General features: G+C 43.8%; 1 protein-coding gene across 3 annotated transcripts in view; it reads left to right on the top strand.

Moving 5' to 3' along the window:
- Positions 1-16330, top strand: part of JPH2 (junctophilin 2) — a 110212-nt gene extending 93882 nt beyond the window's left edge. For 2 of the 3 annotated variants that reach the window (XM_053245539.1, XM_053245538.1), the window contains exons 4-6: positions 9032-9918; positions 12307-12404; positions 13475-16330. In XM_053245539.1, the coding sequence (XP_053101514.1) occupies positions 9032-9918; positions 12307-12387 (968 nt within the window). In that variant the 3' untranslated portion in view covers positions 12388-12404; positions 13475-16330. Of the gene's footprint in view, positions 1-9031; positions 9919-12306; positions 12405-13474 lie in introns of those variants that run through there. The other variant, XM_053245540.1, reaches the window with a different exon arrangement.
- The last annotated feature ends 941 nt before the right edge of the window (positions 16331-17271 follow it).

Below are 17271 nucleotides of genomic sequence, written 5' to 3'. Positions count from 1 at the left end.
TATTTCAGGGGGTTCTCAAACTTGGGTCTCCAGGTATTGTTGGACCATTGTGGTTAGAGATGGTGGGAGCTGTAGTCCAACAACATCTGAGGGCCCAAGATTTAGCCCTATTGCAATCTCATGGTTATTGCTCAGGAATATGTGATTCTGCTGTTGGTTTAGAACAGCTTGGACATTGCTGAACCAGAATTCTAGCAAAGGTCTCACCAGAGCCAAGCAAGACCTCCTAAATCTTACTCATAATACTCCCTGCTCCAGAATTGAATTTCTTTGCTGTAATGGTCCTACACTGCTAGCACATCTTCATCTTGTCTTTGACTATGGTCCTGCGAGTCTTTTCTGCAGTGGTATAAGCTAGACAGACATTCCTCAAGTAAAGTCTGTGTCTTTGTTGCCTTTCTTAGACACAGTACCTTGCTGTTATTCTTATTAAACGCCATCCTATTTATTTTTGCTCAGTTTTCCCCCCAGTTTGTTAAGGACATTTTGAATTACAGTCCTGTCCTCAAAAGGTTTTAAACCCCTCCCAATTAGGTATTATCTGCAATTCGCTGAAACCATTATAGTGGTAATAACACTTCATATAGCTCAGAAAAACAAAAGTGGCTGTGTAATTTAAAGAAGAAAAGGCCACTATGATTCTCAAAGCACTATATTAGTAGATTGTAAGCTTATTTTGAAAGATTTATTTACCATGCCTAACTTAATATTTGTAACCATTGATGGCATACATATTATTAAGACAGTGCTGAAATGGCTTATCACATATCTGTTATCAAGAATATAAGACGCAAAAGTCCTGTTCACATGTATAGTTCAATGCATGTATAATCTGTGTACAGTTCACACACATACAGATCAGTACACACATATACATGTTATCTCAACACATTACAGTAGTACACTTCTTATCTGTACCCCAGTTCATTTTTAAATTGAACACATGTGCAATCTTTCACCTAAACACATATACATATGAACAGACACCTGTACACATGTACAACATGATGTCTGAAGAAGGCTAGAGAGAAAGAAGGAATGATGGACTGAATGGGGTTTTGTTCTTTACAGACAAAATTTCATGATAATTCCATGTATTACAGCTAAAATTCACATTTAATGAGAACATTTCATATTTCTTTAACAACAACAAATATTTATATCTTCCCCCAGACCACTATTCAACCAAAAAAGTTTCCAAAGCAGTTTACAGAGAGAAAAAATAAGTATTTTACCTGTCCCCGAAGGGCTCACCGTCTAAAAAGAAATATAAGATAGACACCAGCAACGGTCACTGGAGGTACTGTGCTGGGGGTGGATAGGGCCAGTTACTCTCCCCCTGCTCAATAAAGAGAATCACCACATTAAAAAGGTGCCTCTTTGCCCAGTTAGCAGGAGTTTCAGTTAAAGTAAATGGAATATTTCACTCCCCAAAAAATCCTTCCTAAAATAGTCTTTATGATTTACATTCACACGTGTGTGCATATGTGCACTTGCATGTGTGCGTGCACACACACACAGCTAAAACCTAGAATTGATTTAATCAGTACATTCATTAATTAATTGGATTTTAGCTGATTAATCTTCTGCTGAATTGGTACTGCAGTCCTTCAGTTCTTTATACTCCCGAACAACTAGGATCTTAGTCAATTAGTTAGATGGGATTTGTTAATTGTGGATAGAGAAATTTTTCATTTGGGTGTCTGAGTCAGGAGGGCTCAGTTTTTAAAATCTGAAGCCATTACACAAGAACTCATTCTCGTATGTTATCGTAATAGGGAATAAAGAAGAAAGGATAGCTTATCTACTAACCATTAACAGTAGTTTTGTTTGCTAGATGCTAAGTTAAGCTTCTTTCTTGATGATTTGATAATATCCAAATTGATTTCATCAATTAATTGATTAAGAATCCAAAAGGCTTTCATTGGTGGACAGTCTTCCTTCCTTCCTTCCTCCCTCCCTCCCTCCCTCCCTCCCTTCCTTTCACTTTCTTGTCACACCACTGCATTGTTTCTTTGGACCCTGTGCAAGTGCATGAGGGCTGTTCTCACAAGCAGCCAAGCCTAAGCTACCAGGATCTACGTGGTGCCACAGCACCAAACCTGATGTCATAGCCTGGCTCTTAGCCAAGATTAAGGGCGTAAATGCACCCTAAACCTGGCGTCCGGGATCATGTGTCAGCGAGGGCTATTTGTAGCTTGTGCTGACATAGAGAGGGGCGCCTAGAGTGCCCGTTCCCTGGAGGAATCCCCCAGGGCACTGCACTTGGTGCATGATGTATTGTGGGATACCCGGGGGCCAAGATAAAGAGTCCTGGCCTCAGAGCGATCCCCCCTGCTCTGCGTTGCATGGAGCAGCAGGGATTGTGTGGGAGCATGGAGTGCACAGCCACCAAGCTCAGGATGCCCATCTGTGGTGGGGTGGGGGGAGGCAAGTTTGGCTAACCCTTCCACCCGCCCAGTAGGACGGCAGGAGAGAGGGTATGCCCTCAACTGGCAGGAGAGAGGGCACACCCTCAACTCCTGTCTGTGGCTTCCAGCGGCATCTGGTGGGCCACTGTGAGAAGCAGGATGCTGGACTAGATGGGCCTTGGGCCTGATCCAGCAGGGCTGTTCTTATGTTCTTAGATGGCCCCATCATATGAATGGCATCATATTCTGGAGTAATGAGAGGATTTCATAGAAATCAGTAGCATTCATACACAAAATTACAATAGTATGATATCCTAAGGTTGTGTGTGTGTTTGTGTGAGGTGGGGGGAGGGGAGAGAGAGGGAGGGAGGGAGGGAGTTGTTCAGAGGAAGATGTCACAAGCGGAGAGGCAAGAGATCATGGATGATCGGTCTGCTGAGTGCTATTTTGAGGAGTCTGAGCAACTGGTGAAATAGCTTCCAAATAGCCTACTTGCAGCCAGAAATAAATGGCCCTGAATGGGTATTTTTATGATTGACAGGAGCCTGCAGGCAGGGCAGGCTGGCTAAAATAAACATCTTATGCTTCTGCTTCTCTTCTTGAGCCCCTTTGATATAGAATCGTATAAAACAGACAACAGCAACCAAATCATGCCATTGATTTGTCATTGTGAATAAGAATTGCAGACCAATCTTATACATGTTTATTCAGGACTGAATTCCACTGAGTTCAAAGTGCATAAAATTCTAGTCTTAAGACTGCTTTACATGCAGAAATCAGCAGGTAAAGGTTTTCATGGAATGGACATCAACATCATGATCCTTTCCACCAAATTGCTGTTAAAAGGGCAACTACAGAGGCCAGTTCAAAAGTGGCAACCTTTTGCTGCTGCGATGTATAAATGGCCAAAACAAAAGATGAGAGTATAGCTCTCCCCACAGGTATACATGATGGAAAGCATGTATCTGCTGGCTGTTGATGGCCTCTCCTCTCTCACAGCACAGACTGTGCCAGATATATCTGTCTGCCAGAAAATACTCTTCTCAGGTTCAGCAGAATCTTTAAGGATTACAAGCAGTGGCTGGTGTCACATGCTGCAGATGCAGAGCCAGTAATGTCCTTGATGGACACTGCCCTTTTTCATGCCTGGAACATCTTTGGGAGAGCTTATTGGTTTCTTGAATTCATTCGCTAGTTAACATGATCCATGCTGATTAGTCAGTACAAGTAGCTTACCGAGTCTTTATAAGAAACCAAAGCCAATTCCACAAGCATCAAAATGATATGACTTTATCAGTTGCCTTTTTCAAAAACTGTCAGAGTGAATCTTCTGATTTGAATTTCAAATGTTTTTCATTCATTATTACTGGAATAAGATTCTCAAAGGTTCACTCAAAATTGACTTTTGCAGCCAAAAATCAATTATGTTTTCTGTAACTGTCACAAAGAAGTGAACTCAAACACGACATGAATTTGATCAGAGCATTTAATAAACTTTCTATCTAGATCATTACAAGGGTTTAAATGTATATATTTAATTATATTTTAAGCAATCCATTTTTGCAGTTACACAGGATTTTGTGTTGCTGTTTCTGATAGGCAAAATAGGTTTAACTTTCTTTTTCATCCCATTATAGAGCCACGTTTGGGGTTTTAATGGATTTACTGTAAGACGTGTTTTCTGAGATAATGAGAAAACAAAATGAATGCTGAGTGCAAAACAGAGCTAGCCTGATGTTTGTGGCACAGAATAGGGGTGTGCACGAATTGCGGACCGAGCACCAATTCGGTGCCGCAGGGAGGGGAGAGAGAAAGTGGAAAGCAGGTCCCTACCATCTCTCTGCCACTCCATGCAGCTTCATGCTGGGGCAGTGCTAGGTGCTTGCGCATGCGCAGACACCATCGGGGTACTTGGGCCGAGCACTGCCCCAGCAGGGAGCTGCATGGGGAACAGAGAGCAAGTAAGGCCCTGCTCTTCTCTTTCTTAAAGCTCCCACTCCCCTCCATCAAATTGGTGCTCGAACCATGGCTCATGCATACCCCTAGTACACAGTAGTACACCCAATGCATGTAAGTGTGCCTAACCATAATGTGAGACTAATTGCCATACTGCAAGGTCACTCCGGGCTCTTTTAGAGATACTCATATATTCCAACATCTCTCAGATTACTAAAAAAAATAAAATGGGGAATCCACACTAGGAAGGTTGTATTATATTCTTAGCACCATCTGCTGGCAGTCTGCAGCAATCAGTGAAACAGCCATTTCTTCCCATGTTCCTTTTATTCCAATCTGAAAAAGGACGGTTGTTTCATGGGTTGCCACAGATTGCCAGCAGATGGTGCTAAGAATATAATGTGATCTCCTTCTTTCTAGTGTGGATTCTTCATTTTGTTTTTTGTAGCAAATTGAGCTGATATTGGAATATATCAGCATCTGGAAGAATGCAATGCCATTGTTCTCCCCTTCCAAAAAAACAATATCTGAGCACTCCTATTCTGGATAAGGTGACTTCTAGACAGCTTTCAACCAAATAATAGGGATGTGCATGAACTGATTTGGTGCTCCTTTTCTGGAGCACTGAACCAGTTCGGAATGCCAGCATTCAAGTCAGTTCAGAGGCAAGGGGCTCCTTTAAGGGGTAGGAAGGGTGCCCTTACCTGCCCCGTTGTCCCCCCCCCCCCCCACTGCTGCTCTTCCCCAAAAGCACTGGCATGGGGCTGCAGTTTACCTCCCTGCAACCCTGGTCAGCATTGTACCTGAAGGGCTGACACGCATGCATGCCATGTGCATGCACATCGGCTACTTCTGGTACTACATTGACCAGGCTGCAGGGAAGTATGCTGCAGCCCCGCGCCAACGCTTTTGGGAAGAGCACAACCGGGGGGAAAGCAGCGGGGCAGGTAAGAGCACCCTCCCTGCCCCTTAAAGGAAACACACACACACACACCTCCCAGGAGTGCACAAAGCAGTTCATGCACAGCCCTACCAAATAAGGGAAGCAAAACCACCCTCCCTCCCCTTCAGGGGCAGAGCCACCATTGGGCGGACATGTTCAAAGAACCCAGGCCACCAATGGGAAAGGGCCGCCGAGCCCCATGGCTCGGGCTCCATAGGAGCCCAGAGCAAACTCCCCCCCCCCCCAATGCCTGGGCCACCAAGAGCCGGGGTGAACTCTTCGCCAATTATTTCAGGCAGCTCCGACTGCCCGTTAGAATGTTTTTCCCTTCCTCTCCCTCTCTGGAGGGAGAGAAAGGGGAAAACGTCCTATCAGGCAGCTGACACTGCCTGAAATGATATGCTGAGAGCTCGTTTGGGCTCTCGGCAGCCTAGGCCACACCCCCTTGTCACGTGCAAAGGGGGCGTAGCCTTGGCTGTTGAGAGCCTGAACGAGCTCTCAGCTCGTCATTTCAGGCAGCGTCGGCTGCCTGATAGGACGTTTCCCCCTTTCTCTCCCTCCAGAGAGGGAGAGGAAGGGGAAAACGTTCTAACGGGCAGTCGGAGCTGCCTGAAATAATTGACTAAGAGTTTGCCCGGGCTCTCAGCAGCCCGGGCGTGGGAGGAGGGAGTTCGCTCTGGGCTCCTCTGGAGCCCGAGCCACGCCCCCATGTGCGTGATGTCAAGCGCACGGGCGTATTGGAGGGGACCACTGAGCGGGACTGGATGCAGGCCACCACTCGGTTGGCTCCACGCCTGCTCCCCTTCCTTATCTCACTGCACTCTGTTGCTTTATGCACTTTCCTCCCATCCTAGCTCTGATTCTACAAGTGAACCAGGCTGGGAGGCAACTGCTAATGGCAAGAGATATAAGGTGGGGGAGGGTTTCTTTCTCTCTCCCACACTCATTTTCATTTAAAATATAAACCACCCTCACTTTATATCTGAGCAGCACTGATATGCGAATGCAATACCCGCTGCTGCCTCATCATATCTAGTTCGTCCCTCAAACATGACATTGAGCCACTCTCGAGTTTTGTGAATGGGAAAAGAAAGCAAATAAACCTTCACGCCAATGCTAGCTGTACATTTGCATTGCAGACCAATTCAAACGCAAACTGGTTTAAGCACCACCTGTGAATGAAAATAACCTGACTTTAAGGTAAACTTCCTGCCTCTGCAGCTTTACCCACAAATCTTTGGCAGCTCGTTAAGGCCACTGACTGTGTTTCAGTTCATAAGCAGGTTTGTCTGAGTGGTAAGAAGGGATGACAGCATCAGGGAATTTGCTGTGTAGTTTTTGCACCAGGCTGAGGCTTACCAACATGTAAACAATCGTGGAGTCCATAGCAGTGCTGCTAGGAGATGATGACACAACCAGTCAGATAAGGACAGCATGAAATCTGAATCCAAAAGTCACCTTGTTTAATGGAGGCAGGTCAGCGTCTCCAGTGTTTTCAGCAGGATCTCAGTGCCACAGGTGGATGACCTTATTTCTGGGCAACACAGAGATCCGACCGCTCTCCCTGCACTGTTTTCCTCAACCAGCCCTCTTCATTGACCTTACATCCTTGTTCAGATTCATGCAGGTTCTGTAAATCAAAGATTGCTTGTATTCTCACCTGTTGCTCTGAGCCCCCTGCTTCCCCCTGACTTGCTTTTGAGAGCCTGATTTAAATAACAGGTTCAAATGTAGAGAATTCTCTGCAACAAGCAGCAGTCATTGGCTCTAGGGACCAGTTCCTAGGATTCTCTACCATCACATCAAGAACCAGGACTCAAGGTGGGAGTAGGCACTTAACAGTCTGTCTCGAACCTTAAATCGCTGCACACCATTAGAGCATCTCAAACAGGGCTGGAAGCCCACCCCGTCACTCATCTCCAGAGGTGGAGAGATAACCACCGCTTCACTGATGGCAGGCGCTTCCGTTATCAGGAGATTTGGGCACCCAAGTCTCCTGATCATCAAAGCGCCCAACACCTCAGTTCTTGTTGAATTTTGTTGAGTTTTATGGGGCTGCAATCTAAAAGACAGTTGAGCAAAGGTAAAACTTCCCCCCACCATAGACATTCCCATTCCAATCTCATCTTGAAGTGTAATCTTCACTTTCTCTCCCAAATCAATGAATGGCTGCCATTCATTCAATGTGGATACTGTGCAGAGTGACCCTGCTTTTATTCAGGGGCCACATCAGTACTTCCTGCCACCCCCGCAATTTGATTTGAGGCTTCAGGAGGATTCCTGCTTCACTTCTGCCTGATTTGGAGCTGTTGCTTTGATTTGGGACTGAAGTTTTGCAAACCCCCCCCCCCCACCACCACCACTCCCTGAACATGAAAGTACTTACCAGCCAAGGAGCCGGAAACAGGTAGGAGGGAATTCACTTTTCTCCAAGTGGTATGGGGACAGTGGTGGCGGCAGCTTGTGATTTCATACTATTTCCAGCAGGGCTTCCTCTGGAAACCCAGGCATGGTGCAAGTGCTCCTGGGAATTGTAGCCTTTTCTGGTGCTGTGACCATGGCTACCATCCACATGGCCCACCTGAATCAGCCCAATCTGGTTCGATTTGGACCTGATTTAGCACAAACCAGATGGAGGTTCAGTGCAAGATTAATCTGAATAGTCCAAAGAAGCTTCACATAGCTCTAAAAAATAAGATTTTGCACTGAGGATGAAACATGCACACCACTCCTCTTTAAGATAGAGGATGGCCAGGTCACACACATAAACACACACATGCACACGCATCCCTCTACCTCTTGTCTGCAGAGAGGACAAAACATACAGTATATACCACTCCTCACAGAACAGAAGGACCAGGTTCACTCCATACACACCCCTGTCATAATGACAGGAATTTGCCAGTCTACATATAACATGAGTATTCATACTGTTTTCCTTATGTTGTGGTTGATTGTAAAATACTTTGTCCAGGTCATTTGGCCCTAAGTCAAAGAATATTAACATCTCTGAGAGATTTCTGTTCGAAAGGAAGGAAAAGAGAGATGAAATTTGAAATAAAGGCAACATTTGTAATATTATGAGAAATAATGCAATTAGCAAAAATAATAAACAGTTTTGCTAGTTTTTCAGTTAAGAAGTTGAATTGTTTCCACTGTTCAGATGACTTTATGCTTTGATCCATACCAAGACAATTGGGGGGAAATCCCTTTTTTCTAATCTAGGTACTTGACTCTTCCCCCCCCCCCGCCCCCGTATGAATCAGCCTCTCAACAACCCAGCATTTCCAATTGACAAATGGAATACTCTGACTGAAAGAGACTTGCTCAAGGCTACCTGCCTCTGTGAATGAGATGAAAATAAACACCCCACCTCTACTAGGATCTTTTAGCCTCTGAGAAGCCTGGGGGATGAATGCTCATTTGAGACTCTTCTTCCTATCATTTTAGTAACAGTCACAAGTTATATACTAGAGCGTAAAGAGTGTTCTTGGCATCAGTTATGAAAGCTCCATTTTGTGCATTGGTGCTGAGCTGGACTGTACCCAGGTTTTTGGTGTGCCAGTCCAGAAACGTAGCCCAATAACATTCTGGCTTTCATAAAACCTTCCTGTCTATCCTAGTATTTCCTCCATGAGTGTGCTCTGTGCCTTCTAATTTCAACAAAAATCCATGCTGGTTGACCCTCCATTATTAATACAAAGCACCTTTCCCCCCCTAGGCCCTGAATATTTGAAGAGGAGGCTGCTTCAGGAGCTCATGGAGAATGAAGAGCCTATAGAGAATACAGAAGAGGCACCAGCTGTGGAAGAGGCACCACCTCCACCAGTCGCTTCAGAAAGTCCCCAGGCTGATGAGGAGCAGGATTCCAGCAAACCCAAGGAAAGTCCACTTCGTACTCCATCACCAGCTGGAACTCCCCCAGAGGCAAAGCGTGCTAAGCAGAGTTCCCAGAAAGATGGTTTTGTTGGCCCTGGAAGCTGGAATGGGGATCACAGCAAGGATGGGAGTCGTACAGGGAGTAGGCCCAACACACCTTCCAATGCATTGCTGGCACCTGCAGAGAAGTCAACAGGTAACATCAGGCCCGCCTCCCGGAGCCCCAGCCAGCCTAGCCATGTGAGGAGTGCAGCTGAGCAGATGGAGATCAAACCCCTTCAGAGGATACAGAAAGAAGGTGACGTTGCCTTATTTCAGGGCTATCACAGTTATGCTGTGAGGACCTCCCCGGTTACTCCCCCAGTGGACTATGAGGAAGAATCATTCCCTGACTCCAAAGCACCCACCAAGTCAAGTTCCCCAGAGCCAAAAGCTGAGGTGAAGGCTATTGAACACAAATCAGAGCCCCAAAAGAGGGGAGGTACCCCTGTCCCTCCACATGAACCAGCTCATGAAGAGAAAAAAACACCCAAAGCAGAACTTAAGCAGGAGCCCAAGCAACTCCCCCCAACTGAGCACAAAGTGGAAGAGAAAACAGAAGTTGTAGCAGAAGCCAAGACCGAACGGAAGTCGGAGGCTAAGGTTGTGGCCAAAATTGAGCCCAAGGCTGTTGTGAAAAAGGCTCCTCCACATGAAGCAGCGGCAACAGAGGTGGAAGAAAACGAAGAGGTGATGTTGCATGGTCTCTGTAGCAGTCAGGGAGTGGGAAGGAAAAAATGGGAGCTCAGCAGTTGCCTTCAAAATCGTCAGTTTCCCTTACTTATGACATATGCCTCACATTGTTTCTGTGTGCAAATATTGAGGTAGTATATGACTGCACAGTATTTGCAGATCTGCTCTCCAAGACTAGGATGGTACTTTGTCTTGATTAAACCATCACTTCTATATTTCAGTGTAGAGTAAATGTTATATTTGTTGCACCATCGAAAGGTTACACATATCTGAATATGGGTAATTGGCTTTTCACCTTAGACCCGTGAATCCCATTAGATACTGCCAGGCAATGACTAATACAAAATATATCCTAAGGCACATAACAGTGTCAATAATGGTAGTGGATTTTGTATATCTCTCCATCTCACATCCCACCCACCTCAAAATTAGGCTGTACATAATATCGACAGACTTCTGTTGTAAAATCTGAAGTATGGTTTGGAACTTGCTGGTTTAAGAGAATGTTTTCCTTTTCATGAATCTACAATCTATTTATAGTGCTAGTACCAACTCATTAAAATACATGCAATCTCTTGTTTAAAATGTTAACTTTATTGGGTTACTATAAAATGAATGTTCCTGGACTGCAGAATAGATTTGGAGTACTTCCATACATCCCCTGATGCACCTTTGATGGGTTTGATCCATTTGAATCTGGGCTTATCTCAGAATTTTAGTATGTTTTGTTTTAGTTTATTTTTCCTGGCATATTAATGATTGGGGCCAGTTCTTCACACACATATTGCATTCTTTTTGATGGTGTAAGGTGATATGACATTGTCTTTGGTGTTAGATCTGTGGTGGCTCCCTCTTGCATGCAAGTCACTGGCTGACAGCCAGACTAATTATTCCTGAGTAGTCCTACTGAAATTAAGTTATACTTTAGAGTAACTTCCAAGATGTACCACTGAGTAACTCTGTGGATGGCAGCCACTGTTTTTATGTTGTAGTCATCGAGTGTGAACCACCTTTTTGGGCAAAACTAGATGCTATGTTGAACCCATTATTTTCGAGACCTCTTTAATGCGCAAATATATGTTAAAAACAGTGTTCAAGAGAGCAGACATTTAGATGTAAAGCATCAGCCTCAGTGCTATACAAAAGTTGCTGAGTCATGCTCACTGATGCACAGCCTCAGCACGCACAGCCTCAGAGCCAGCGTGGTGTAGTGGTTAAAGTGCTGGACTAGGACCGGGGAGACCTGAGTTCAAATCCCCATTCAGCCATGAGACTTGCTGGGTGACTCTGGGCCAGTCACTTCTCTCTCAGCCTAACCTACCTCACAGGGTTGTTGTGAAGAGAAACTTATTATTATTATTATTACATTTATATCTCGCTCTTCCTCCAATGAGCCCAGGGCAGTGTACTACATACTTAAGTTTCTCTTTCACAACAACCCTGTGAAGTAGGCTAGGCTGAGAGAGAAGTGACTGGCCCAGAGTCACCCAGCTAGTATTATGGCTGAATGGGGATTTGAACTCGGGTCTCCCCGGTCCTAGTCCAGCACTCTAACCACTACACCACGCTGGCTCTCTTAAGTTAAGTATGTAGTACACCGCTCTGGCGTCCTTGGGGGAAGAGTGGGATATAAATGTAATAATAATAATAATAATAATAATAATAATAATAATAGAAAAAATCACAAAATACAAAGATCTACAAATTGAAATTGAAAGGCTGTGGCAGAAAAAGACCAAAATAATCCCAGTGGTAATTGGCGCCATGGGTTCCAAAAGACCTTGAAGAGCACCTCAACACCATAGGGGCCACAGAAATCACCATCAGCCAATTACAAAAAGCAGCTTTACTGGGAACAGCCTATATTCTGCGACGATATCTATAATAATAACAGCAACAACACTGACAATAAAATTCTGGCATCCCAGGTCCTTGGGAAGGACTCGATGTCTGGATAAAACAAACCAGTCAATAACACCTGTCTGACTGTGTAAAATAATAATAATAATAATAATAATAATAATATGCCACACTGGTCAGGCCTTCTGGGCCTCACCATCACTCATGTGCTTCTAGCAACACAGAGATCAGCTTCAGAAGATGAATAGGTCAAGCCAGGAAAGCTCTATCACCACTCCAACAGCTTTTCCTCATTCATCTCAGATTCCATGGCAAACCCAAGAGGGGGCATCAAAAAGTCCTTGGCTACATGCCTGCCTCTACAAGCTTAGGAGGGAGGGCACTTAGCATGGCGGTGTAAGAACCCCCAAATAAAATACCCCATGTATTGCTTTTGTTAGCCAACATTTTGAAAAAACTTTAATCTGCATATTTTGTTTAAATCGTCATGGATAATATTATACTCTTGGATTCCCCCTGCACCAGGGACCGAACACAGTCATCATCTGCATGGTCATCTTATTGAACCTTGGCCTGTCCATCTTATTTGTGCATTTTCTGACATGATGAGATGCTAAGACAAGGTAAGTGCAGCTAATGCAATGGGGTTCTGTATTGTTTTGACCATTTCTAAAAATGAAAACTTCACTTTGGAATCTTTTCTAAACGGACGTCTTGCTATCCAGCTACTTAATAGTGAACTATTATTGATTCCTGGTTTTGCTTTGTGAAAAGCTTTGAAAATAAAATGATAAATTTCCAGATATGCAGTACAATTCTTTGCATGTATATTCTGTAGTTCAATGGGACATACTCCCAAGAAAGTGTGCATATGAAGTCACCATTAGGTACTAAACATTTGTCACCTTGAGCCTGTCACCACATGAATTGGCAGAAAAATTAGGACAGGCAAAAGTAAGTGCATCTAATTAGTCTATGGAATTTGTTGCCACAGGATGCAGTGATGGCACCAGCTTGGATGGCTTTAAAAGGGGATTAGACAAAATCATGGAGGACAAGTCTGTTGATGGTTACTAGTCTTGCTCACTGTGGGCTACCTCCAAGAATAGAAGCAGTATGCCTCTGAATAAGAGTTGCAGGGGAGCAACAGCAGGAGAAGGGCATGTCTTCGTCTCCTGCTTGTGGACTTCCCAGAGGCATCTGGTGGACCACTATAGGAAACAGGATGCTGGGCTAGATGGCCTTGGGCTTGATAGGAACATAGGAAGCTGCCATATACTGAGTCAGACCATTGGTCCATCTAGCTCAGTATTATCTACACAGACTGGCAGCAGCTTCTCCAAGGTTGCAGGCAGGAATCTCTCTCAGCTCTATCTTGGAGATGCCAGGAAGGGAACTTGGAACCTTCTGCTCTTCCCAGAGCGGCTCCATCCCCTGAGGGGAATATCTTACAGTGCTCACACGTCAAGTCTCCCGTTCATATGCAACCAGGGCGGACCCCACTTAGCTAAGAGGACAAGTCATGCTTGCTACCACAAGACCAGCTCTCCCCCCATGCAAGTCTCTTGAGTTATGATGTTCACGTCTTCTCCAGTCAAAGATTTTTATGAAACATTAGCATAAATACATAGTTATGCCTTCTATTAACATTGCTCCTCACTGATTTTTTCTCTCTGACTTTTATCCACAACAGAAGTTTCTGCTGATGTATACAACAGACCTTATCAGGGATATAATGGAATCCACTCATAATCATCTAAAGAGGGAGGAGCTTATAACCCAGTGGTTGCACTGTGGCCCTGAACTTTCAAGAACACTTCTTTTACTCCAACCATGGGTGATCTTCTCTGTCCAGCAAGAAGAAGTCTTCCTCATTCTTTCTTTTGTTATGAACTAGAATTGCCTGAAAGGTTCATTTCTTTGATGAACTACTGTGCTGCTGTTTGAAGACACCAGGTTTCATCTGTAATTGTGGAAACACAAATGAAACAGGCTCTTTCTTGAATGCCACCAAGAAAACTAACTCCAAGCTCCATTGGAAGACTCATTGTTCTAGATCTCCTGAAGAACACCACAATCATAAATCATGAAACAGCTAGAAAAATTGTTATAGCCGTGGATTTAGTTTCCCCACCCAAACCAAGATTGTTACTAGCCCATTGTTAAGAAAATGTAAGCTATTTTCCCTGCTGCTACATAATTTTAAATCGTTCTGTTTAGAAGTCCAGACTCTAAACTTTATTTGAATAGCAAGTCCCATACTAGGACATGAGAGAATCCATAGTGAAGAAATGAAACATGTCTCTTGTCAGGGATTTCAGTGTAAAGATGCATAGAAGTAGTCTGAATGTAAGCAATCCCCAGAAGGTGGGTCCCTTACAACACTGCTGTGTAACAATTAAGAAAGAATGCATCTTCTTTTAGAATTTAAAATACTTGCTAATTGGAGGATGCAGTCTTTTAAAACATGGCTTACTGCTAGTACTCTTGTTCAGGGGAGTTGCCTATTCCTCAGAAATTAGACCAACAGTGGGCGTCACATGCTTTACCTTTGCACATTATACATTTATCTGGGTATCTAGATGCACATGTGACTTAGCATCTTGCTAAGCCCTGAAATCTGTGCTTCAATCCTTAGTGTGCATGCATATTTTCCCCACTTCCTTCTTGAACACAGCACAGACTTTTGAATCAGTTTCAAAAGCTTTTTAAAGTGCCTTATTTAAAACTAACTGTGAATTGCTATGCATATTGACACTCCTTCATACAGCTGCAGCTGGTTAAAAACAAGAAAGTAAAAGAGAGTTAGAGAGATGGTAAGATGAATGGGTTGAAAAAAGAAACTCCAGGTGCAGATGCCAAGCAATGAAAGGCTTATGGTACAGTACTGCAGATACAGAGCAGGTAGACACAAGGATTGTGTTTTAGGAGCAGATCAGATACAACTCATGAATTGCTGAAAATGAGATCGGAAAACAGGAGCGGTGGTGTTCTGTTTTTGTTTTTTTGCCTTTGTTCTTTCTTTTATGTATTTTAATCAGAATATATTGTAAATTGGAGTTGGGGGGATAAATTATCTTTGCCCCAAAGCCATGCATTGTAACAGTCCTTGGGGGAAATGTGTTTTAGGAATGTCCACAGAACATGAGTTAATAACAATTTTGCCAGCCTTGGGTTTCATGATGTTTTGCTTTTCAAATCTGACAGACTGTTTCCTAGCGCCCCAGCTGCCAGGTGTACGGTTTCAATATGCCAGTTGCTTTGTAACGAAGTCTGTGATTTTCTTTGAGAGACCTAAGTGGCCTTCATTGATCATGAAGCACAAAATCTGATCCTTTTGAAAGTGCTGCAATTGCCCCCGCTGCCCTATCCACCCACTGAGTTTCACATCAATACGATGTGCTCCCGTTGTTGTGCTTTATTCCTTGCCATCTGATGAGACAAGTAGGTAGATTTGCTTTATGTGCATATGAAAATATGTTGACTGGGATTCAGAGAGCTACTTTAGGTATGCCTAAAGGCTTTGTGTGCACCCGGTGGAATTTTTGACTTTAAAAAAAAAATCTTTTGAGCAGCTGCTACTTCATGCCAAACCACAGACTGCTTTTGAAACTTGTCACTTTAAATGCAGTTTTTCATGCAGCGTGGCAATCTGCTGTTCAAAGAAGTCCAGAACCCCCATGTGGTGCACAAGACTGAATGGACTGTTCTTTGGATCCTATACGTATGTGTTGTACGCCATATACTATTTATATATTCAGTGCTCTCTTAAAAGAGAGAGATCTTGAGGACATGTGCACACATTGTTATCCATTGGTCATGACAAAGCATAATAACTGCTGTGTTTACATGCAGGTATCCAGAATCCTACCTCTAAGAAGTATCTCCAATTCAATAGAGCAGGGGTGGATCACCTCTGAACTGTAGCTCCTTGTTCTTTGCCTTCTTTTTCTCAAATCCTGAGAACCTCAGCCTTCTGTAGAAAATTGGTAATTTTCTAGCCTCGTTCCAAAGATGGGATTGAACAAAATCAGCAAAAACTATGTAATACACAAACATAGTGCCTTGAATCAAGAGTCTCGAGTAAGTTTCTGCATTTGTGAGTGTTTCCATTCATTCCTGCAGAGCTGGCATCTCCACATGTGAAAAGTAATGCATATGTGATTGGCCCCCTTTTTTCAAATGAATGGGAAAGGTCTGGCAGGTGCAGTAGGCTCATGTGTGCCTCCTAGTGCCCAACTGTGTCTCCTAAACTGCCTGATCAGAGGAAATATGTGTGCACAAGACTTGAAAGTGTTTGTTTCCTAGAGTGAGCAGGAACAGGTTTACCTCAAATTTGCATGCCTTCAAAAAGAGGATTTTGTTACATTTTTCAGGTCTTACAAAACTTCAAATGCATTTTATCTCCATCAGCAACACACCTTAATCACAAGTTTTTTTGATGTTTTTTTAAAAGTGTATGACAATTTGTGTAGTATTGTCCCGGAGTTTCCATCAGTTATTCTGCTGGATTATGTGCAATAATAAAAAAGTTATTTTGCTCATGTTACCAACTGTGAATGTTAAGATTGAAGGGGGAAATTGGTTCACCCATGACACTGCATTTTAAATTTAATTTGTCACCTTGTTCATTGAAGCTGACAGGTCAAAAACTAAAAACTTCAAATCAGTGCACAATCCCATCATAATTAAGCACTTTGAAGTCACATAGATGTTAGAGGAACAATTAAGTATGGGAAAATCTCTCTCATTGAAACCAATAGGACTTAAAAGTGCTTACCTTTGGTGGAATCATGCCCCATGAGATTTTGATTTCAACCAAACTGCAGGCAAGATTGTTCCTCATTACGAATTAAGGCAAATGAGTGAAATGCTGAGAATGTTCGAAATCTTGCAGCATGACCCAGCTTGGCATGCAGAGTTTGGCTTGAAGGCCCATAATAGGTCAGGCCCTCAAAGTTGCTTGGGTGAGAGACCAATGAGATAAAGAATTAAATATAGAAAATATGTATAACCTGCTCTAAGCTCCTCAGAGGGATATAGGCAGGGCCAGCATCAGACGTCAGCCAACTTGGGCACTCTGCTGAAAGAAGATGGTGTCGGCCAGCACAGCCACTGAGAAGCACTCCAAGCCACTGCTACCACTTTCAAGGTAAGTCTCCCCTAAACCCATGGAGTGACTTATCTGAGCAGCACCAATGGCCCGAAGCACTCTTTAGCAGGCATGTTGGCAGCAACCATTTCTCTTTCCCCATAATGCAATGTCCTCACCATTGCTTCACTGGACACAGGGGCATTGTGTTGCAGGGGGGGAAGAGATGGTGGTCACCACACAGCTGCCAAATAGTGCTAGTTGTTATCACTGCCAAGGTAAGCCCCCAAGGGTTTGGAGCAGGCATCCCCAAACTGCGGCCCTCCAGATGTTGCTGAACTACAACTTCCAGCATACCCAGCCACAAAAAATTGTGTCTAGGGATGCTGGGAGTTGTA

The sequence above is a fragment of the Hemicordylus capensis genome, chromosome 4, assembly GCF_027244095.1.
Source record: "Hemicordylus capensis ecotype Gifberg chromosome 4, rHemCap1.1.pri, whole genome shotgun sequence".
NCBI classification, from domain to species: Eukaryota; Metazoa; Chordata; class Lepidosauria; order Squamata; family Cordylidae; genus Hemicordylus; species Hemicordylus capensis.
Note: the sequence above shows the minus strand (reverse complement) of the source record. Positions and strands in the feature narration are given on the sequence as shown.